The sequence below is a fragment of the Crinia signifera genome, chromosome 3, assembly GCF_055691185.1.
Source record: "Crinia signifera chromosome 3, ASM5569118v1, whole genome shotgun sequence".
Classification (NCBI taxonomy): domain Eukaryota; kingdom Metazoa; phylum Chordata; class Amphibia; order Anura; family Myobatrachidae; genus Crinia; species Crinia signifera.
Window position 1 is genome coordinate 321,421,934 of NC_139219.1, and position 24,978 is coordinate 321,446,911.

General features: G+C 46.5%; 2 protein-coding genes across 3 annotated transcripts in view; one reads left to right on the forward strand and one right to left on the reverse strand.

Moving 5' to 3' along the window:
• Window positions 1-512, forward strand: part of EFHC1 (EF-hand domain containing 1) — a 32,108-nt gene extending 31,596 nt beyond the window's left edge. For both annotated transcript variants that reach the window (XM_083178757.1, XM_083178758.1), the window contains exon 10: window positions 330-512. In XM_083178757.1, coding sequence (XP_083034883.1) covers window positions 330-360 — 31 coding nt within the window. In that variant the 3' untranslated portion in view covers window positions 361-512. The remainder of the gene's footprint in view (window positions 1-329) is intronic.
• A 576-nt stretch (window positions 513-1,088) lies between these two features.
• TRAM2 (translocation associated membrane protein 2) overlaps window positions 1,089-24,978 on the reverse strand; it is a 33,273-nt gene continuing 9,383 nt past the window's right edge. Inside the window, exons 2-11 of the mRNA XM_083178759.1 lie at window positions 17,546-17,609; window positions 15,688-15,797; window positions 13,218-13,334; window positions 12,660-12,718; window positions 11,968-12,052; window positions 9,459-9,529; window positions 8,070-8,174; window positions 7,538-7,681; window positions 6,578-6,744; window positions 1,089-6,046 (exon numbers count right to left, since the gene is read on the reverse strand). Coding sequence (XP_083034885.1) covers window positions 5,973-6,046; window positions 6,578-6,744; window positions 7,538-7,681; window positions 8,070-8,174; window positions 9,459-9,529; window positions 11,968-12,052; window positions 12,660-12,718; window positions 13,218-13,334; window positions 15,688-15,797; window positions 17,546-17,609 — 996 coding nt within the window. The 3' untranslated portion in view covers window positions 1,089-5,972. The remainder of the gene's footprint in view (window positions 6,047-6,577; window positions 6,745-7,537; window positions 7,682-8,069; window positions 8,175-9,458; window positions 9,530-11,967; window positions 12,053-12,659; window positions 12,719-13,217; window positions 13,335-15,687; window positions 15,798-17,545; window positions 17,610-24,978) is intronic.

Consider the following 24,978-nt stretch of genomic DNA (forward strand, 5'->3'; position numbering starts at 1 on the left):
TAGTGAGGGCACAAGCACCTAGTGGACAGATAAGGCAGCATTCTCACAAGTATTTGTCCACAGCACAAAATGGCCGCCGGATGTGACCGCTATCCTGTCAGTGAATATGCTGCAGGCCCTGGGAAGTTGGTTCACAAACGATGACCATCTCCTGACATCTATGGCTTTCCTGTTATTTATCCCCACTGTGTATGCACATTAACAGTCTATTATGTTGCTGGGGGGGCATTTTCTGATTGGTTGCTATGGGTTACACCAGCTTTATCCTCTTCCACCATCTTGCCAGACGCTCTCTATATCCTAACTATCTAATCTGCCTCTGTCCACAGCCAGACTGATATTCATGAGGGGTCAGATTAACCAACTGGAATGAATCCTCTGACCAGCTGACCAGTGACATCCGTGCAGGAGAAGAACCACAAACACCAGCATCCCTCACCAGTCTGCACTCAGAGGAGGAAGCCAATGGATATTTATTTTATGCTCTTAGTAAACTGGTCTTTCTCTGTAAATCACTGAAGTCCTTCAATTGCTTCTGCAATGTACTTTCACTTTGAGCTGCAACGGTTTCTATTTCACATGAGATGTTGCTTTAGGCAACCAATCAGAATCTACTTACTATTTTCTCTCCTAAAGGAGCTAAAAAAAATAAGAAGTAGATTCCGACTGGTTGCCTATAGCAACATCCCATCTTAGTAAATTTCTCCCTCACTGTGGGTTTATTCTAGTTCACTCTTAGAGGCAAATTCCTTCTCAAATGGACAAAACCATGTGCACTGCAGGTGGGGCAGATGTAACAGGTGCAGAGAGAGTTAGATTTGGGTGGGGTTCTACTTCAAAGTGAGATCTAAATTGCAGTGGAAAAAATAAAGCAGTCAGTATTTTCCCTGCACAGAAACAAAATAACTCACCCAAATCTAATTCTATCTGCACCTGTTACATCTGCCCCCCCCCCCCCCCTGCAGTGCACATGGTTTTGTCCATCTGAGAAGGAATTTGCCTCTAAGAGCGAACTAGAATAAGGCCCTATATTCCCACCCCCCTACCACACACACACAAATACTACACAGAAAGACGGTGACACCAGGCTGGGTCTCCGACACCTTTTTATTTTTTGAAAATAATCGGTCGGTTTACAAAACAGAATTTAACAAATCACTTGTATAAAATATTTGTCGCCCGCCCCAATGTTGTACAAAGTAGTAACATCATAAGAGCAAGGCACTTACAAAATATATATATATATATATATATATATATATATATATAAAAGGAGAAGAGAATGAAGCCCGAGCGATAACAATAGACAGATTCCCAAGTCTTTGGTCTGTTTGGAGATGGGAGTAACATGAGACACCCCAAATACTGCCCTCACTGAGGAAACACATAAAACCCAAATACCCCTTCCGGGTCACCTAACAGAGACATTCAGGCAGTCCCATCAAGCAGAACTCCGTTCATGTACTACAACTCCCAGCACACACTGGCCCTTATTCAGATCTGATCGCAGTACAAATGTGTTCTTAAAATGGGCAAAACCATGTGCGCTGCAGGTGGGGCAGATGTAACATGTGCAGAGAGTTGGATGGGGTGTGTTGAAACGAAATTACAGTGTAAAAATCATGCAGCCAGTATTTACCCTGCACAGAAACAAAATAACTCACCCAAATCTAACTCTCTCCATACATGTTACATCTGCCCCACCTGCAGTGCGCATGGTTTTACCCAATTTGATAACAAATTTGTCCTGTGATCAGATCTGAATAAGGGCCATTGTACAACGGCTGTATCTGAAGAGTGCGCCTGGTTCCATAGATACACCTCATCCCTTTTAGTCCAAGTCTTCGGTCAAAGGCATTCGGTTAGCTAGCCGCGGTCTTCAATGCTACGGAGTCCAACAAACCCATCACCTAGATGCCCAATACCCAGTAATAATCGGAACGTTCTTGGGAATGCCCATTAATTCATGCATAAAATGAAGGGCACTCTTCTGTCCTCACTTGCAGACCACATGGGTTTTCCCATGTTTGGCTTTGACATACTGATCTAAACAAGCATGGAGGAGAAGGAGGAACTGGGCAGGCTCCTAGGCCAAGGACTAACATTGGGTAGTTTTTATATGCCCTGAAGAAAGAACCCTTAGCACAGCTTGAAATTCAGGGCGTGAGGGGGTAAAGGTCCTGCATTCCATACATTCATATATGAACAAAAACAATTGGGTGTAGTCTCCTTTGAAAAGGGCAAGTGATCCACCTGGTGACCTTCTAAAGCATCTGGTGTACCATCAGCTCCTGTTACAACGCATCTACTACAAGCTAGTGTCTTATGATCTGTCATTGGGCTCAGGGCTCCAGAAAGAGGCTAGGGGACAGGTTTTAGCATAAACTTTTTAGAGGTCCCTTAAGGGTAGCACCTAAAACAAGAGTTGGCCTATAAGCGGCCCTCCAGCTGCTGTTGGACTACACATCCCAGCATTCCCTGCCACAATGACAACAGGAATGCGGATGTACTTTGGTCTTGTGTGAGCACTAAAAGATCTGGATGTCAAGTGTCTGTAAATGACCCATCAAAGTTTATTCAATGTTTCTGTGCATCTGGGCAAACTTTGGGGCTATTCACAGAGAAACGCCAAGAAGTGAACCCATGAGACAGCCGCCATTTTATAGGTCGGCAAAGGTGACCGCTCCACTAGGACTTTTCCATCAGAATGCCGGTCAGCTTCCAGCGATGGAGCTAAAAGGAAACTTAGGACCTTCCATAGCCACTGGTTGTACCATACATGAAATGTTTGCAAGGCAAAGAACATATAAACTGAGGTAGTATTTCCCAAATTTCTCACTATTCCGGAAACAACCAGTATTGGAACAAGATTCCGCTCACGGCCACCTTCCCTCACATCCATCCTCGATCGACAAATTCTTCCCCCAGGGACCATAGGTTCTCATTGCAAGCTCTAGAAGGTTAGATGCAATTTATGAGGCACGTATCATCCCAAGGTAAGACTGAGGTGTTTATGGTGTACTGCACAAAAGATAAAAATATATATTTTGAGGGAAGATTGCAGAAGAGAATAGGGAGCATTAGTTGTCTCCACACAGAGGAGGCAGCCATATTGTCAGTGGTAAGTCTGGAAGAGGGAACCACCAGAGACATCATGGAGGGCACTGAACATCCAACAGATGCCAGAGGTTAAAGGAGGCGTGTACAGACTACCGATTAGGTATCAAGCCTTGGAGAGACAACCAACCAACCAACAGTATAACTAATTTTAAAGACTGCTAGATAAATGGAAGAAGCAGATTGGCTGCTTTGGCTAGTGCCACCACTGTATTACTCTGAGTCCTGATACATCCCCCCTTGTTTCACGCTCAGTATTATATTAAAGTAGGGGGCATTGAGCAATGTCTGACAGATATAAAGCAGGCATGTCCAAACTATGGCCCTCCAGCTGTTGTGAAACTACAAGTCCCATCATGTCTTGCCAAAGTTTTGCTATTAGGGTAATGATGGCTAACCCATACACTCCAGCTGTTGTTGAACTACACATCCCAGCATCAGTTTTAGCATGGCCAAATAGTAAAACTGTAGCAGGGCATGCTGGGATGTGTAGTTCAACAACAGCTGGAGTGTCAAGGTTAGCCATCACTGTATTAGGGGGATGCTAAAACTATAGCAAGGCATGATGGGACTTTCACAACAGCTGGAGGGCCACAGTTTGTGCATGCCTGGTATAAAGCATATGCTCAGGAACAACCGCTGTCACAATACATATATAACAGGTATGACGAGGTTCAAGAGACACAAGGATCACGCTGGAAGTAAAGAGGATGGAGGCGCTGGGGCGGAGACTGCAGGGCACAGAAGGGGAGGTAGTTCGTTTTTCGAAAGTCAAAACATTAAACCAGAGAATGCCGACACAGTAGCATAGTCAGTTAAAGCATTTTAACTTTACACATGATGCCTTACCATTGACGTTAGAATGCTTACATGGTTCAAAGGCCCGAAATAACACCATTATTGAGTCAGCAATTTCTAGTCGACATCACATTGTCAACATTGGGAATGTCGATAGATCACATCTAACCCCATAGGAGTAACATCTTCTCAAAACAGACATATCCTGATGAGGTCAATGGGTTAAATTTACAAATGAAAAAAAAAAAAAAAGTTTGATGTTGCCCATAGCAACCAGATTCTGTCTATCACTTCCTAGAATGCAATAGAGAAATTCTAGTTAGAAATTTTATTGGTTACCACGGGCAACATCGCCTTTTTTCATTGATAACCTTTATCAAATTTGCCCCCAATGTGTCAAAAAAAATCTGTTCCATTATTAGCAGAGGGAATTCTGGGAATAGACGTCCGGCAGCGATACAGTCTTTAAAACAGTAACGTAACAGATTAACAAGCTACTAGAATGATCCGGTTCAAAGAGCAACGCTGTGCCGTGTCCCATAGCAACCATCCCACTTAAGCAACTAGTCAGTATTGAACAGATAAAGCTGGCTTCATGTCGTGGTTACTATGGATTACAGAACATTCCCTCTCAAATGGACAAAACCATGTGCACTGCAGGTGGGGCAGATGTAACATGTGCAGAGAGTGTTAGATTTGGGTGAGTTATTTTGTTTCTGTGCAGGGTAAATACTGACCGCTTTATTTCTACACTGCAATATAGATCTCACTTTGAAGTAAAACCCCACCCAAATCTAACTCTCTCTGCACGTTACATCTGTCCCACCTGCAGTGCACATGGTTTTGTCCATTTGAGAAGGAATTTGCCTTTGCGAATGAACCAGAATAATGGCCAATATGCAGTACCCATCGCAAGCCAGCAATTGCCACTAGAGAGATGCAAGACAGCAGCCAATTGGTTGCCATGGCCAGGACTGCCATCAGAAATTGGGGGGCCTGGGAATATGCAGGACCTCCCTTTTCCTTCTCGGACCCCAGACGCGCCTGCTAAGACTTCCCGTATCTGCAGCACCGGCACAACCGGTGGACTTTATTTCTTTATGATGGACTCCAGCCCCGGCAGTCCCCCTGGCCATGGCTGAGCGCACATCTGGTCTTCCATGCAATATTACTAGATCAGACATACTGTTAGACCCTTTGAGAGCAGATTACATTTTTCCCTTTTTCTTTTGATTCAATACAGTTGCTACATGATTTTGCAAAAGCTACATGTCAGATAAATGTCCGGGGACCTCTTAATTCTAGGTGCGACTTGGAAAGAGGGGCTCATCCAATCACAAGTCAGACTCGCCAAAAGGCAGGCCTACATCCATGACGGTACTACGGCAGTACATCGATTCCACCAGTTCATACAAGGCACTTGCGTAGGGAGGGAGAACTATATACTAATCCGGGGGTGAGAGGAGACTGGAAGTGCTTAGAAGAAAGGAACAGCATAACAAATAAGGATGGTCAAAAGGAGCCGTGAGATGGTCAATAGCCTGTTTTATGGCCTTGTATGTCCAGGCCACGCAGCCGTGATTCCGTTAAGGTAAACCATTCCATAAACTGCAAATCCTTTGGAAAAACGGAGGCAAATAATAAAAGTTGTAGAGCGACATGAAAGCATGCTGTAGCGGAGGGCTGGCGTGGGGACGGTGCAGGCCACGGAGGACGTAGCGCTCCAGTTCCAACGCGGCAGGTGGCGTCCGGCTTTGGAAAAGCTTCACGGTGCAGTAGATGGGGGGGTGGGAACAGGAATTCTCAGAGAGGCGCAGAAGAAATCTTGTATTTGGCTAGAAGGTTCCAGGATTGGGTGAGAGGCGAGTCCGGTAGAATATTTTTCTTTTTAAATATGTAACAAAAAGTTTCTAACGAGGAATCTTTAAAAAGGCACTTATTTTTTTTCTAGCCCCCCAAAAAGGCACAGTAATGGCAGAGATCAGGGACGCAGTGTCAGTCCCAGTCCTCACTGTCCCCCTTCCCCGGCTCTCTGTCATAAGGCAGTTTTTGGCTTGTTACGGAGATTTGATTTTTTTTGGTCGAGGCGTGGAACCGTTCTCAGCTTTTATCAGTCCATTTTCATGGTAACCTAGAAGGCAAATGGGAACACGTAAGGAGCGATCTGGTTAACAGAGGGCATTTACTGTGGCTGGGGACATTTATTGCCCCCCCATCTAGGGGACGCTGCTGTTAAACCCACTTGTTTAAAGTGTTTAAGTTTCAGGTTCCCCCATATTGTCATAACCTCTATTAAAATCATACAAGGATGACCTACAGCCCTTCTACCCAGCTATGGAGATCTCACCGGACAATAGAAAGAATAGGACAAATGATGGGGCCCATTAAGCAAGGAGATTTAGCCATTTAAAACACACTGCGGATAATAAAAGGTGCTCCAGCCAATCAGCTCATGTCAATTTTACAGATACCAGCGGATTGGCTGGAGCACCATTTATCATACCGTGATGAGTTTTAAATAGCTAAAACGCATTGACAAACAGGCCAGAACGTCCCTTTGGTTGCCCGCGCTGAGAAAGTCACACACAGAAGAATACACAAGTGTACGACCAAGCTGCGAGCTTCGTTTCTTTCCTTTTTATTGGATTCCTTCTGCGCTCACCTGATTCCCTTTTCAGAACCTTGACCTGTTTGGCCAAAGCTGCTACCGCCGTCCTCTTCCTGGCGGCTTGTTCCTTGCAGCACTCTCGCCAACGCCGCAGCTGGAAGTGGATAAACCGCCACATCATCCACGTCTGGGACACGCACATCAGCAGCAACACAACCATCCTGGGGAAACGGGAGAGCTTGCAGTGTGAGCAGGGAATACAGAGGTGCCCACGTACACCGATGCTTTGTGTTCTGCATGGCGCGAGAGGCCCGGCGCAATACCTGGGCTGCACACTTTTTTTCCAGTCATTTTTCTACTTTTCCTCAACTAATACCACCACACCTAGTTGTTAAAGAGCCATGATGCCCACTTACAGCGTCTTAAGACATTTTAAGTCCATTTCAATCACCAAGTCATGGAGAGGGATAAAGTGGACATAGATAAAGTACCAGCCAATCAGATCCTCACTGCTATGTTTCAGGCTGTGCTTTAAAATGACAGTTAGTAGCTGATTGGTTGGTAGTTTATCTCTCTCCAAGGCTAGTAAGTGCGGATGTATATGCCCTTCTATAAGTTTAGGGAGCCTTTATATCAGAAACCCCATTATGAAACGGTGAAACATTGTTTTGCCAAACACTGAATACAGAGTCTTGAGCTGATGATTTCAGGTAGATCTCTGCCAGATGTTGTGACATCTGCAACCATGGAAACAGCCACTGAAGTCCGCAGATCCATGGTTAGAGATGTTGCCACGTAGCATCAGAGGTCTAGCAAATAGATGCAATGCATCAGAGTCTTCAACTGACAATTTCAGGCAGCAGTCCTACTTCCAGTGCACATAAATTATTCCAGCATTATGATTTTAATTAGGGAAATCATTTTTTGGTAATTAAGCAGCATTTAAGATGTTACCAGATGTAGGGTATCTGTATTGGGTGGGTGGTCTGACAATGAAGTCAGGATATGACTGACCTGAAAAGTAAAGTATTGAAGTTTCCTTTGTCTGGGTTGAAGGTGTGGATCTCCGCTCGGGCGAGGCCAAATCCAATTGTGAGAACAGATAGGGTGAGCGTGAAGAGCCGCGTGACCACAAACACCACCGCCCAGCCGTTAAACCTGCAATATGTATACAGAAGCTATTAAGAGGCAACAAGATTGTTTCAGCAAACTAAATAAATGATCAACGCTATGTCTGGATCACTACAGAGAGCCAGGTATTCACGTCACTGCATGATTTGTCTGCTTCTTATATATAAATACCCCAAACCTTACATAGATTCTATACCAGTGAAGCTGGCAATCTAATTTCCCCACCGCAAGTAGACAACATATACAAGGGGTTGGGGACTGTCCGGGCAGGTAATAGCAAGCTCCGGCATAGCGGAATCCAACCCAAACCCGCAGCCCGGTGCAGCAGACGCTAGGGTGTATGGCTTATCCTGCCGCCAGCGGTAATCCCGCACTCAATTGTCCCCGGGGACCGTCACCAGCCGCCCACACTTACAGCTTCTGGTTGTTCTCGTCTGTGAAGTAAAACAGGCGCGCAATATGGAAGAGGAACTCCGCCACCGACTGTAATAACAGCAATATCAACCCCAAGCGGGTCAGACTGCGAGGGAGAGAAACAAAAAAGAAAATCAGAATAAAACCAAATAAAAAAAAAAACAAGGAAAAAAAAAGTGAAATCAAACTACTAAAAAATGCAACACTTATACCACGTTCTCATTGCCGCCCCTGCAAAAAACCAGGTTTTTGCAGGGGCACAGATCATCTCAGCCCTACAGACCCCATTCATACTGCACCTTAGACCCGGGAAATTCCCATGTCTGCCCTGTTCACACTGCCTCTCCTGGTCTGCCTGCCAACAAGTGTGTGGAATCTAAGAGCAGCTTTGATTGGCTGTTTAAAAAGCAGCTTTGAGCAATGCATTGAGCTTGCTTTTTTGGATCTTGTGAGAAAAACCCGGGTCTAGCCTGTTCACACTGCCATAAACCCGTGTATTACCCAGGAATAACCTTGCAAAAAAACCAGTGTGTAATTACCGGGGCATTACACCCCAGGAATTTCACTCACGCCCGTTCACACTGAGACAGGACATGGGAAATTACTGCTTGCCCTGGCAAAAACCCAGGTTTTTGCGGCAGTGAGAACTGGGTATAAGAGATGCTTCATGTAACACGGCTGGGTTGACACTAATTGGGTCGACACTCGATGTACCGACCATGATTGGTCGACACCTTAAAAATGTCAACATGGCTTAGGTCTACAGGGTCAAAATAATCAATAGGTCAACATGATTTTCCACGTCCGTCCCCCACCCGAGAATAGATGTTTTTTCATATTTAACTATCCACGTGGAGTCAATAAGAATGTCAACCTTTTTCAGGTTGACCTTCTCCTTGTTGACATAATGCTTGTGTCAACTTTGCCACTGCAATGTTGACACATCGGCCTAAGCGATGTCGACTTCTTTTTTTTACAGTGACGACCATATGACCCACATCCAAGTAAAGCTGGGTGCACACTAGGACGACCAGAAATCTTGCCGACGATTGGGGCGATAATGACCGAGGGAACAATACCGCATTCTGTGCACCATTACAATGCACAGCACAACATATTAAACCTTCTGGTTGGCTGTGCAGCACAGCCAACCAGACGCCATCACGTGTGATCCGCGGGAGTGTTCACCTGTGCGTACATGTGCCATGTCACAGGCAGTGTATGAAAAATGACAGGTAGGAGCCGATTGGCCGGTGGTTTATCACTCTCCATGTTATCACTTTTTAGGGCTTAGTGAATCTGGCCCTGTATGAGAAGCACAAGTTTAATCTACTGAGACTTTAGGAGGAGACGGCCTAGGAGGTCATTGTAGGTCAGTTCTGTGACTTACTTCAGTATATAAGCACCTCCTATATGTAGTAAATACAGAATGATATACTGCAGCTGGCGCGGGAGTTCCTCCTGTAAGGGGAAAGAGATATTTATTAATCAAACGCATACAATACCCTGCTCCGATACCCCCATAGGGTTCTGTGACATTCGGGGGTGTCGGATAACTCCCGGTAATGATGGGGCAGGATAGTCAGGTAATATTACACACAATGGGGAATCAGTGTCCTAAGAACCTCTAGCCCCATGCATCACACAGCTCCCACTGGGCACAATCTAAGACTGGGATGGTAGAGGGGGAGGAGCTGACCACACTCATTTAAAGTGCCCATGCTCCCTGTAGACGCCCTTCTATTCCCCACTGTAACTCCAGTGACACCTAGTGGATGAAGGAGAAATTATACTTAATGATCTATAATTAATTACATATAGGTCAGCAGGGTCAGTCCAAGGACGGACAGACATCTGTGTAAGAGGCCGGGTCATGTACAGTAATCACTTGGGTCAGATGGAAGCTGCGGTACAGTGCAGCACACATCCGCTTCCAGGCAGACACTGGTTATTATATCCTCGCTGCTCACCACAAGTGGCAGCGAGGAAGCACAGAGCCGTCATTAGTCCTCAGTGCGGCTGCACCCTCTGTACACACGGTATATAGGAGACTTGTCCTCATAGTAACCAGGCTCAATATGTATCCGCTGCCAAATATAACCCAGCGTATTACTATTGTGCAATACAAAATGGTGGACTGCAGTATAAACAGGGTATCTGCAGCAGGTTATACTTCTGTACCGGTGCCAGTCACTCTGGCTTCCCACTTGTCAGTCAGGTATCCATCAGCAGCCTTCCCCTCCCCCATCAGTCAGGTATCCTTCAGCAGTGCCCTCTCCCCTCCCCCATCAGTCAGGTATCCTACCTTTAGCAGCCCCCCCCATCAGTCAGGTATCCTTCAGCAGTGCCCTCTCCCCTCCCCCATCAGGTAGGTATCCTTCAGCAGCCCCCCCCCCCCCCATCAGGCAGGTATCCTTCAGCAGCGCCCCTTCCCACCTGTCAGCTGAGTATGCTTCGGCAGCGCCCCTCCCCACCAGTCACCCAGGCATCCTTCAGCAGCGCCCCCATCCCCACCCAGGTATCCTTCAGCAGCGTCCCCTCCACATCAGTCACCCAGGAATCCTTCAGCAGCGCCCCTCCCCACCTGTCGCTCAGGTATCCTTCAGCAGCGTCCCCTTCCCACCTGTTACCCAGGTATCCTTCAGCAGTGTCCCCTCCTCACCTGTTACCCAGGTATCCTTCAGCAGCGCCCCTCCCCACCTGTTACCCAGGTATCCTTCAGCAGCGCCCCTCCCCACCTGTTACCCAGGTATCCTTCAGCAGCGTCCCCTCCCCACCTGTTACCCAGGTATCCTTCAGCAGTGTCCCCTCCCCAGTGATGACATGAGAGAGCAGTCCACGAGAGGTTAAATCCCTTATCTCTGTGGGTAAATGCTATAGGCTGCAGCTCCTGGCCAATCAGTAGCTGCATCCAATGCGTACCCCATCCAATATGCTCTAACAGCTAAACAGGTTTGGTACAGTGCAGCAGACGACCCTCCTGAAGCCTGCTTAGTTACTAGGGATCTACAAAGGCAAAGTGTCCCTTGAAAGCACTCATATGCCTTACACTGTGCCTAGTCATGGGGCATGCATATACTATAGTGCAGGGCTGGTCAAACCGGTCCTCGAGACTAACGGTCCATGTTCTCTAGACCACCTAGCTGGTGTACAGCTGCAGTCATTACTAACTGTCACATTCCTCATACCACCTAGCTGGTGCACAGGTGCAGTCATTACTAACTGTCACATTCCTCATACCACCTAGCTGGGGCACAGATGCAGTCATTACTAACTGTCACATTCCTCATACCACCTAGCTGGTGCACAGGTGCAGTCATTACTAACTGTCACATTGTCAAACATTCATTACTACTATAGATCCACAGGTTGCCTGAGATACACGACCTGTTGGTAGATCTTGAGGACAGGTTTGGCCTACCCTGCTGTAGGGTGAGGTGACAGCCATGGATTGGCCTCTCAGCCACTTATTCCGGTCATCCAGATCACACAAGATCCAATGTCTGCAATATTTACACTGGACAAAACATACATAGGGGTCGATCCTATTATTTTATGATGCAAATCATTGCGGCACCGGTCACTCATTATGGCAGCTGGAATTTGCAGAAGAGGGCTCGCTGCTCCATAGGGTAACCAGCCATTTTCAGGGAATTCCGGCTGAAACCAGCCAGCAAAGATCGGTGCTGTTGCGGCATTTAAATCTGCAGGAACGGCACCTTGCACACGTCGCAATAAATGGGATCGACCCCATAATAGCGTGTATAAACTACTAGCAGATAGGAACACAGGTGCTGCGAGAAATGCCCATATAGGGGGCACAAACAATTCTACTGCACATTTCCACAGTCTACTCGGCGGATGCCCAGAACGGGCAGCAGTATCATGGCACCAGTTACCTTCTTCACTTTCTGGAAGTATAATTCTGGCAGTGCGTGCAGCCAATACGCCAGCTGGCACAGGTAGAAGAACTTTACTTGGAAGCTGCAAAAGAGAAAGGAATCAGAATTTAATGTAAAGCTGCTGGCCCCCTACCAGCACCTACCTACTGGTGCCAGCCCCAGTGCCCTACCTACAGGAACCCGCCCCGCTGCCCTACCTACAGGCGCCAGCCCACCTACCTACACAACCTACTGGCACCTACCTAATGGCGCCAGCCCCCCTGCCCTACCTACAGGAACCCGCCCCGCTGCCCTACCTACAGGCGCCAGCCCCCCTACCTACACAATCTACCGGCACCAGTCGCCTGCACTGCCTAGCGGCACCAGCCCCTACACAACCTACTGGCACCAGACCCCTGCCCTACCTACCAGCCCACTGCCCCACCTACCAGCGCCAAGCCCCCCTGCCCTACCCACAGCCGCCAAGTCCCCCGCCCTACCCACAGCCGCCAAGCCCCCCGCCCTACCTACAGCCGCCAAGCCCCCCGCCCTACCTACAGCCGCCAAGCCCCCCACCCTGCCTACAGCCGCCAAGCCCCCCTGCCCTACCCACAGCACTGGCTGAATTTTCTGGGTGGGCATAAACAGATTGCAGTATAAAACGATTGCACCCAATGATAATTTGGCCACTGAATGGTTAAACTACTTACGGTAAATACACATGAGGGTAACTTTCCCATAGGGTCTTTGGATTGGATAAATAACCTTCCTGGAGACAGAGGAGAACAGACTGGTTTATCAGGGAAACGGCATGCTACAATATAATGCAAGATTATGGTCTATACGTCACATTCTTATCATCATCCAATGGACGACTGTGTGTGTGTGTGTGGAGCAATAACGGGACACTCCTGAAAGGAGGCGAAGGGCCTCATTGAGAGCACAGGACCTGCGACATCAGACTTCCTGGCCCTGGCTGAGCAGTTCCGCCCATTCAGAGAACGCCAAGGTTGAGGCTGACTCAGATGGCCGAGTGACCGTTGCTGGCAAAGTTGGACGGATGATGCTTCTTTGGCTGTGGTCGTTTTTGGTCTACAGGTGCCTTCTGCAGTATTAAAATAGAGATGCAGCAGCGATGCGCACCCCATCCATCTCTGGACCAGGCTCATAAGTCAGAAGTGGTGGATACACCCCCCCCCCCCCCCTCCCTACCCATGGCAGTATGTCTGGGGGACAGTTACACTTCCACTGTACAATGTTCAACTCACCGTGGCCGTTACATACAGGCACCACAACATGGAGGCCAAGTGGAACGCAGCCAGCTGCCCGGACTCATTGAACCTGCTCTGCTTCACTTTGGACAGATGAAGCCGTCTGTTTACTTTCTGCAGAAGTGAGAGCACATTTATATATAATGCCTCATAGTATTAGACAAAGGGACATGTGCATTATCGTTCGGTCAGAGATAAAGAGGACGGAGATAAAAGGGGCAGATGTATTCAGTCTGGTGATATTTCACCGGCCAATCAGCTCAGAAATGTCATTTTTCAAACCCTGTCTGTAACTTGACATTTAGGAGCGGATTGCCAGGTGATAAGGTGCCCGGTCATGTTACAGAAGGTGTTTAAAAAATGACAGTTAGGACCTGACTGGCTGGTACATTAATCCCTGTCCATTTTATCTCATAGCAGGGCTTAGTACATAGAGGCCACATGGGGCATACGCATGAACATTTGGAGAAAGATATAGGGCGAAATTTAATAGGGTGCGTTTTATTTTTTATTTTTTGCAAAAACGGCCGTTTTCGGCCATTTTCCGAAAATCGCATATTTTATAGGGTGCGATTTTCGGGGGAAAAAAAAATATCGCATTTTTTTTGCCGCGAATTCGCACATTTTAAAGGTGCGATTTTTAGTAAAACTAAAAATCGCATCCAGATGTTTTCCCATTAAAAAGTATACAAATCGTCTATTTAATGGGATGCGATTTTTAGTAAAGGTTACTAAAATCGCAAAACAAATACACCAGGTTCTGACTGGCGAATTTGTCAGAAACATGCACAGATCATTGAGATCTGTGCATGTTTCTGGTGTTAAAAAAAGAGTTAAAACAAAAAAGTGAAAAAAAAAAAGCATACCCATGGTGATAGAAGATCGGTCCCCTTGTCCTGTAGAATCCAAAGTGGGGAACCTGTGAAAGCAAAATATACTCACAACGCTGATCTTCGGGGCTTCTCCGGACCCTCTGCAATGCAGTACGGTGTCTGGGGGCGGGTTTGTTTACATCCGGAGCTCCGCCCCCAGACCGGGACTTCAGGCTTTCCCCGGACCATGATTGGCTGGCGGGGCTTACATCCGGAGCTCCGGATGTAAACAAACCCGCCCCCAGACACCGTACTGCATTGCAGAGGGTCCGAAGAAGCCCCGAAGATCAGCGTTGTGAGTATATTTTGCTTTCACAGGTTCCCCACTTTGGATTCTACAGGACAAGGGGACCGATCTTCTATCACCATAGGTATGTATGGATGTATGGGCTCCGTATGTAATAAAGTTTTACTGTCAGTGTGTAAGTGTTTTTATTTAACTGTTTGTACTGCTGGGGCACTACTAGTCCCAGCGGGCCCTTTATTGCCCCGCATACTGGGACTTGTGGTTCTCCAAGTCCCTGCATGTGGTGCAGGCTTGCTGGGACTCATAGTTCCACAGCAGTATACAATAGTTCTTTTTTTTTTACACCAATAATCAGCTCGATGCCCACCGCCCAGGGGCATCGAGGACAGCCCCGGGCTTCAGCATGGGCAGGTAAGTTCTGGAGAGGGGGCCCACTTCCCCAGGACCCCTGCCCATGCTGACCGGTTAGGGGGTTAATGCTTTGGCCGGGGGACTTGTATAAAAGTCTCCCCCCGGCTGTGGCATTACCCTGCTGGCTGGTTGGGCCCGGTGCTGGTTCTTGAAATATGGGGGACCCCTAGTCATTTTGTCCCCCGTATTTTGGGAACCAGGACCGGCCCTTGAGCCTGGTGCTGGTTTGATAAAATCCAGGGAACCCCAACTTGTTTGTTCCTGTGATTTTATGAAACCAGGACCGGCTCTTTGAGCCCGGGGCTGGTTATTCTGAGGAGGGGGGACCCCACGCGGTTTTTTTTTCACTTTTTTTTTTTAATCAAAATCACACATTTCAGAAAATGTGCCGATTTTCAAGACTGAAAAATCGCACATTTTCAGGTCTAAAAAAAATAAATAATCGCACTATATCGCACTTTATCGTGCTATTTTGCCGCGAATTTGCATCTCATTAAATATGCGAAAATCTGCCAAATAATGCGATTTTAAAAAGTGCGATTTTGTGTGATTTTCAAACATGCCTAAAAATCGGCCACCATTAAATTTCGCCCAAAGTATCAATCAGCTCCTAACATTAATTCATATGCCTCATGGGCTCTGTGTACTAAGCATTGGAGAGAGGTAAAGTAGCAGATTACCGAGCACTAATATTGGTGCTACAGAATATAATAGATGAATGTGGGGCACTGCGTATCAACGCTTGGAGAGAGAGACCAAGTATGTCACGTTACAGGCTGTGGTCGAAAAATGTCAGTAAGGAGCCAGCGATTGGTACCTTACCTCTCTCAATCGTTATATACAGGATGGCGATTTAGGCCCAGGCCACCATCAGTAAGGTGTTATACAGAGGTTACCTGCACAGTAACTGACTTCATAGAGAAGGTTCCCCACTTACATCCAGGATGTATTCCTGTACAATGGCGTGCAGGATGATGGCAATGATCACGTAGAATAATATGGTGACCAGGTCCTTCGCACCATAGTGATAATAGACGATCTCGCCGTCTGGGGGGGAAAGAGATGGATGAGAAGAAGACCTTTCACTTGTATGTCTAAGAGGCAGCTGTATCAAACCTTTTCAAAGAGCAGAGAATTTGCCCGTAGCAACGAATCAGGTTCTAACTGGTGTTTATAAAGTACATTCTATAAAATGATAGGTCGGAGTAAAAACATTGAATATCATCTCTCCATAAAAAACACAAAAATAATTTAAAAAACATATCGCAGAAGAAAAAATTTCGGTAAAACCAGATGAATAAAAAATATCCCAGATAATAATGTCACAACTTCAAAGGGATTCACAATTTGACTTTATTAATTGGTATTACTATGAACGGTATGTATCACACACAGTTGTAAGTTAGTCCTAGTGCAGGGGTCTATTTCCTAAGCTTTGGAGAAATATGTGGTGAGAGATAAAATACCAGCCAATCAGCTCCTAAATGCCATGTTACAGGCAATGCTTGAAAAACGACAGGTGCTAGTTGGTACTTTCTCTCTCCCCAAGGATTATTGACCCCATAGACCCCTTGGTTTTATGCATTTCTTTCGAAAGCTATCATATAATACATACAGTGTATTATTATTAAATAGATCAGTTGTCATAAACAAAGATAATGCAAACACAAAATGAGATGCAGAAATAAGAAAAAAAAAAACTTTCACATCCCTCATGCAGCTCTTCTAACGTGCTGGGGACCCTGCTCCTCCCACTACATAACTCTCAGTCTGTGGCTTCCTGCTGCCTCCATTCCCCTCCTCACATCATGTCACTGTCCCTGTCACATGCAGCCCTGTCCTCACTGACACATCATTCATCTCCTGATATACTCTGTGCTGCTGGGGACCCTGCTCCTTCCACTATATAACTCTCAGTCTGTGGCTTCCTGCTGCCTCCATTCCCCTCCTCACATCATGTCACTGCCCCTGTCACATGCAGCCCTGTCCTCACTGACAAATCCCTCATCTCCTGATATACTCTGTGCTGCTGGGGACCCTGCTCCTCCCACTATATAACTCTCAGTCTGTGGCTTCCTGCTGCCTCCATTCCCCTCCTCACATCATGTCACTGCCTCTGTCACATGCAGCCCTGTCCTCACTGACACATCCCTCATCTCCTGATATACTCTGTGCTGCTGGGGATCCTGCTCCTCCCACTATATAACTCTCAGTCTGTGGCTTACTGCTGCCCCCATTCCCCTCCTTACATCATGTCACATTATTTATAGTAACACAAATACAGCACAAGGCACATACATGATACACTTTACAGGTTACCTAAAATCAATTTAATCAGTGAGAATTCCCATGATAAATCCCTTCTACAGCCTCCGCCGGTGAGATCCCAGCTCTGTATACAAAGTATCTCCAAATTAACCTGAAGCAACAAAAGGGACTGTAGCCAGATAGAAGATACAGTTATCAGTCGTACAATAGTCGCCGTGGGAACTGAATGGCGTAATCCTCTTCCCACAGTGACCATTGTGCGGCTCCCCCTGTATCCAATATCCCGCTACAGCCATCGGCTGCTGCTTCCCTGTAACTCACATACGTTCTATGCAGGCGTTACATTTCTAGCACAGTTACGTAAATCTATCATTTCTGGGCATCTCCGCGGCCCCCAAACCAATGTCTAAGTATGTCCCAGCATGCACCTCTACCACCACCTGTCTACTTGAAGAAGTGGAATACCAGACTGAGTGCCCCAATCCCACTCAGCGAGAACCCTACCATAGAGACGGGGCCCCACTTACCGAGTGACTGCAGACTGCTGTTATACTGAGGTAGGATGAAGATGAAGGCAGTCTTCGCGGTGACCTGTAACAGACAGATGCAGTTAGTGGACAATGGGCTGCGCATACGAAGGGAACGGTTCCTGAACAAACCACAAATAAATACAAAAAACACAACACAATAGAGGAAACATGGTTCCAATTATGGATACAGACGTACACCCCTTACTGGGTCATAGAGTCGACATACATTGGGGTAACAAGGTAGCCAGGGCTTAGCTCGACACCTGAAATAGGTCGACATGGTTGGAAGGTAGACACAACAAATATGTTGACATGAGTTTCTAGTTTTTCTTTTTTTTTTCATCCCGACTGTCAACATAGTCGACATGGACACAGTCTAAGTCAGCCATGTCCAAACTATGGCCCTCCAACTGTTGTGAAACTACAAGTCCCATCATGCCTTGCCACAGTTTTGCTATTAGGGAATGCTAAAACTATGGCAAGGCATGTTGGGCTGTGAAGTTTCACAACAGCTGGAGGGACACAGTTTGGACATGCCTGATCTAAGTGTATCGCGTCCCCTCAATATATACACCCACCACTCCATAGTGGATGATAGGGTGTGAAATCCCACCTGTTGGCACAAAAAAATAAAATAATAAAAAAGAAAACGTGGAAAAACTCAGGTTTGTTAAAAACTCATGAGTTTTGGTAGGACACATTATCGACCCCAGAGGTGGTCGGTGTATCCCCATACTGTGAAAATTTGGAAGAACCCTTGCACACGTGTGCACCCCTTGATTTATGCAAGTGAGGTACGCACGGATCCTAGTGTAGGTTACTTCCTAATATCTATTTTAAATAAACTGATATCTCAACGGCACTACACATTGTTTATTTTATTTTCTTACACGGTCACACTGTCACCTGGAGAATCTCTGCTCATAAGGAAAAAGGGTGCCAGAAAAAATAAATAAAAACACATCTAAAAGATACCTTTATGGGATTCAGATAACTATACTGTGAGTATGGTAAAACATTTTTGTGAAAATATCACACAGATTCTCAGTGTTCTCCCCATGCTTTAATTTTCGGGCGATCCGAATGGCAAAAGCCACCCTGCCACCCGGCACTTGAAGATTCAGATTCCCTGAATACTCTGCACCGGTCTACTGAGCAGCAGCAGCAGTCCGACGGATGTGTCCCCCTGCGCTCCCAGTCCTGCTGGTGGGTGGTCCCAGTCCCAATGGTTATGAGGAGGGGGAGGGGTAATCCCCCCCGGCAAAGAGTCTGCAACCCCTGGCATCAAGCATGGGACCCCTGGCATCAAGCATGCAATTCATAGCAACGAGCATGTAGGTTAGCGGCACTTATGTGGCATAACATGCAATGGACATTACGGCGTGTGGTGTAATAGGTATTACGGCATGGAATAATGTGCAATGGACATTATGGTGTATGGCATAACGTGTAATGGGCATTACGGCATGTAATGGGTGTGTGAAGTGTAGTAGGCATTACCGTGTAAATTTTTGGCGATCAATGTCTGTATTTTTAGTATAATGGTGTGGGCTGAGAGACTTTTTTAAACTGCAATGTGATTATTGGTGGTGCTAAATACTCCCCTCTGACAGTACAGCACCTAACTTTTTTTTTTTTTTTTTAATTGCAAAAACCCCCCATCCGGCCACTTTTTAATGCCACACGGCTGGAAAAAAATTCTGGGGAGAACACTGCATTCTGAATACAAGAAAAGAAACCTTGATGGCACAGCCAGTTGTGATGTGAAGTTTAAGTTCATTCAACCATCCATTGAGTAAAGGTTCCCTATGTCCATATCTTGAATTCACGGAGAAAGAAACCTTTATATGTGCACACCCACATATTATTGTGATTGGGGTACGCTCATTTGATCAGCCCATCTGAATTATCAGTCACCATTGGATTAGAAGTTTTTGAGACTATACTACACATTGTTTGTTATATATTTTTTTTTTGTATATATATCACGGAGATCACACACTCTATCCATGAGGAATTGATCACAGAAGAAGTTCACCTGAAACACCCTACCATCAGTACTCAAAAGGAACTACTGAAAAAATACCAGCCTTGACTCAGAGGTTCCAGAAGGGGCAGCATAGTAGGCACATAGAGGGCGTGGCCGGTAGCAAGGTAGGTGGTCCAGGGGTGTGTCTTCACAATCATATCTTCATGGCTCTACCCCCTGCGACACAGTCCCGAAATGATACTGAACAATAAGTGTATAACGGTCTGCTCTCCTACACCAGACCTTAGATTTGAACCAAAGCTTTGGACAATAATGGGGTGTACGCACGTTTCGATTCAGTCTATTTTTCTACTCGATTTTGCTTATACAGGTCAAATCGAACCAACAAAAGTTTTTCAGCCGCATCTGACCCTGATTCGACGCCGATGCGCGCTCCCGATCAATCTATATCGAAAAGAAAAATAGACAGCCTAGGCCAGTGGTTCCCAACCTGGGGTACTAGTACCCCTGGGGGTACTCTGCAGACCAGTTGGGGGTACTTGAAAATAATATTGGTAATGGCGGAAGATGAAAAAGTCTTTTGATGGCAGAAGAAGAAGACCCATTGCTATGGAGAAGAACCATGTTGTGTCACTTATGGTTCTGTCTTCAGCGTCATCAGCGTCTCATTGTGATTTTGCATGACCAGCAGTCCAATGGGAGCTTCCCATGCTGCCCTCAGACATCAGCGATCATCTGCCCTGCACTGACACGGGTGGAAGAAGCAGAGGCATTAATCCTACAGGTGTAAGAGGGAATCCTGGAGACAATACACAACGAGCGGACAGACACGGAAGGGCAAGATTCCTGTCCACTACTTCTTAATATAAGGACATGCATAAGGACACACATACCGCTCACTTCCACTTCACTCATAAGTACTGTCTATATTTTAAATTGAGAGGAGGGGTACTCATCAATGAAAAGCCTAATCAAGGGGTACGGGAGAGAAAAAAGGTTGGGAACCACTGGCCTAGGCAATAAAGATCTGTACTATAGAGTCAAAACCGAATGGGTACACTCTGCCTGATTGAAAAGAAAAGGAATCGCACCCTGAGTACACCCCTTAAGAAACAAAAAGATTATTATTATTATTATTATTATTATTTATACACTTTATTTATAAGGTGCCACAATAGTGCCCCCAGGCCAACTCATAGTGAACGGTTAAATAATATTTATATAACTTAATTAAATTTGGGAAATCTATCCAATCTATTTCCATAACAGCCAAAAGCTAGGGAGTGTAATTCAGTATTTACACAAGTAATTAAAGATTTGGGTTAGGTGTGCTCATTATGCAATATACATCGTCAGAGCCTTAGCAGTAATTGTGCTCAGACTCCGTAAGAAGTGTGTGTGTGTGTGTGTGTGTGTGTGTGTGTGTGTGTGTGTGTGTGTGTGTGTGTGTGTGTGTGTGTGTGTGTGTGTGTGGCCAGGATTTCTGGGTGCAAGAGTGCGTACCTAATATAAAGTTCCCACAATGCCCTCCTCTGTCTCCTAAGGTAGGTACATTTGATCCGAGTTTTTGGTTGACCCAACAATCGAAGGTCCCAACCTCTGAGCCACGCGCCAACGGAAGTTTTCTTTTCAAATAATCGAGTGTCTGGCACACCACCCAGAATTTGCATATGGCCGCCAACATGGGAAATAGTCAGATGATCAGGAAAACATACGCTACTAAATATTGGGAGATAAAGGCTGAATTTTACTGTCCTGGCCGAGCAATCGGATAATTGGAGGAGTGGTTAGCGACCACGATATTTCCAGTTTATAGCTGTAGCTGTGAAATGACCGTTCATACATACTATGCAATAAACCGGTCCAATAAATATAGGGCTGATCCAAGAAAACTATGGAGGTTATTCTGGTCCACACGCAACGCTGCGAAAGAGCATTCCATCATGCACTGGGTCCACGTAAACATGAAGGGGGAATATAAATCTGTGGCTAAGGAAGAGAGCATGTGAGGGTACAATCCAGCTGAAATAAAAGAAAATAACCTACACCTACGTAAATAACAGCTAAAATAAAAAGCACTGTGAGGGCATCTAACAACTTCCGCCCTCACCTAACATCACATCTTGGTCAAGAAACAGAAGTGGATCTAGACACAACAGTTATTTATTTGCTGCACACCTGGGGTAGAATCCTGCAATAACTGTGGGAAAATTGTGAGAAAACAAAGGCAAGTCTTACACAATGTTATCACAGTTGGGTCCTACATACCACATCCAATACATTCCAGGGTTTCCGTGTGCAAGACAGAGTCCAGGGCCAGCGCTTTAGCCGCAGATACCACTGCAGTGGCCATTGGCCTATTCATTTGAGCATGCGCAGTAGAGAAGTCTCCGGGTACATGCAAACTATGCGTAATAGTCACAGTAGACTCTACTGGGCCGGAGTCTGAAGGCCCCCACACATTAGGCCGACTTGGACCTGATTTACCCAGCAGGTCTGATTGGCTGAGAGAGTTGTCAGCTAATCACTGGCTGCCCATTCCATTGCATGTCCCTGTGGATCGCATCGTATGCAAATATCACACACGGTCTGCATACAATTTGATCCACGATGTGATTTACCACACCCCCAAGCTTGGCGAACGCAGCGAGCCCTGCGAGGGGATGCAGTAAGTGTCCTCCCGACGTGTTCATACCTTCACTATCCACGTAGGCGCGTAGTTGATTTTATAAAGTGTGGCAAGCGCAGCGAGCCACCAAACCCGAATCGTGTCGAGCGCAGCGAGCCCCGCGAGGGGACATGGATTATTTGACGTGTATTCCGCGTGCGCTCGCCACGCTTCGGGCTCGTTTTAAGCGGATGCTCCCCACGCTTCGTGCTCAGTGGCTCGCCACACTTTATAAAATCAACTCAATGCCGACGTGGCTAGTGAGGGTATGAACAGGTCGGGAGTACGCGTACCGCGTCCCCTCGTGGGGCACACTGCGCTCGCCACGCTTTGGGCTGACGTGGATAGTGGGGGTGGGGGATATCGCAGATCGAATCGTATGCAAATATCGCATGCGATTTACATAAGATCTGCTGGGAAGTGCCGCCGTGAAACTACACTAGTACCGTTTCTTTTTTTTAAAAGTTTGCCTGACTTCCCCTGCCCGCCTCTCTGCGTCCCCTCCCGGCTCACAGCATCCCCTGCCCGTCGCCTCTCTGCACCACACATCGGGTCGGACGGAATGTCAAACACATGAGATTCGGTCCGATTTATCGGGTCAAATCTCACTAGTGTATTGGGGCCTTAAGGGCCAGATGTATCAAGCTTCAAAAAGTGATAAAATGGAGAGTGATCAACAGACAGCCAGCAAATCAGCTCCTAACTACCATGTTACAGACTGCGTTTGAAAATTACAGTTAGGAGCTGATTGGCTGGTTGCTTATCACTCTTCACTCTTTTGAAGCTTAATACATCTGGCCCTTAAAGTTTAGCCTCTGTATCCCACGCCTGGAAGAGCGATGCGCCTGGCTCTCTCCCACTAGCGTTACTTTCCATCGGTATTACATTTCAGGCACAGAATTACAGTGCAGAACAGGCAGTGTCTGAGGAATTCCTCTGCACCGTCAGCTTATCTCCCAGTTACAGTATCACGTATCAAAGACTCCGTCCCCATCCAGGAAACAGAATCCAAAACTACTGTAATACAATAGAAGCTGGCTGCATGTTCACAGAGAACAGACCCAAGCAAGGCGCATCTACCGCTAAAGTCTACACTACAAGTCCCAGGAGTCTCCTCCGCAACCAACACACACTGCGAAAGCTAAAATGCAGAACCTGACTAATACCGCTTTCAGACTGCAAACGCAGGGTCGCACCGGGACTTTGAAACTGTTCAGTCCCGGTGCGACCCTGCATGTTCGGTCTGTTCAGATCGTATCAGCGAACCCGCAATATTGCCGGTTCGCTGACATCATGTGGGGGTGCAGCGGAGCATCATTAAGCCTAACGTGGCCTACACAGGTGCGATGTCACACTATTTTCTAAGTGATCTGACTAGATTGCTTATAAAATTACCCTGCGTTTCTCCGTGTGTAGGGCCCATAGCCAGAGTGATGCGTGTCCCCGCGCATCTATATAACCGGGCAAATGAGATCCTGCATGCAGGAAAAATCTAGTCAGATCCCCAGTCAGGGCCAGTTTTCTCACCGGCCCTGACTAGTTCTCTTGTTACAGGCAACCAATCAGAATCTACTTATTTATTTAGCACCTTCCAGAAGATAATAGATGCAATCTAATTGGTTGCTCAGAGCAACATCCCATAATAAACCCCGACGATGAAATCAAAGGGCCTGCAAGTCATTGTTGAACTACAAATCACATCATGCCCGGGAAATCTCTGGTATCCCAATGACTGAAAGTGAATACACTGGGGAGGAAAATAATGAAGAACATTTGAAACAGGATATAAAAGCAAGGAGAAGATCAGAGAGTTATATTAAACACTTTCCACAGGCTGCTAAGCTATGTTCATCCATGGTGGATGGGGGAGAGGTACAGCCCCCAAAACATTGGTCCAGCTTGTGATCTACAAAAGTTTATGTCTATCTTACATGGTTACAAAGTAGAAGAGCACATCCTACAGTGTTACAGAGGCCCCACCTACTAACTGGGCACAGCCTTAGCGCTGGTCAACCAACCGGTGCTCAATATAGCCTATAGATACCTTTGATGGGTCGATAGTCACTTAGGAAGAGGAAACGGTCACAAGGACAGCACTACGGTTGCTTCCTGCTAGTGACCTGCAGTATTGTCCGAGCAGAGGAATCGGCATACAACACAGTGGAGTGAAGATGTGGCAGGTGTGCAGAATTACGCATTTAACTCTCAGCCAGGTAAGAAGCAGCACAAGGTTATCTGCCCCAAACCCGCACAGGTGAAGGCCATCCTCACATCCCCAGGTAACAGAACGGACATAGCGCCCAGTATTTCAAGATAGTCTGAAGTTTAAGAGGATGTGGGTGGGGAATCATCCTACAATTGGGCACGCCGTGCCCCGTACTGGCTCGCATAATACTACAGAAGCTCTCAGCCACCCCTAGCCTCCTAATCTAGTCCTTTGAATTGGCAGGAGAGTCCTGAGCATTTGACCGTCTTATAGAATCAGGTCAGAAGGGTGAGCATGTCCTCTAAAACACGGCTCTAATATATTGGAACGACCGCCTCTAGCAAGCGCCTGCCGATTACATTGTAAGAAATTCCACTTAAGCAGTTGTGTGCTTCCAGGCCTAGCTGAGACTATAACCCAGCATTACATCATTATTCCCGCTGCTTGGTGGGGCAGATGTAACATGTATAATGAGAGTTAGATTTGGGGGAGTTATTTTGTTTCTGTGCAGTGTAAATACTGGCTGCATTATTTTTACACTGCAAATTTCAGTTTCAACACACCGC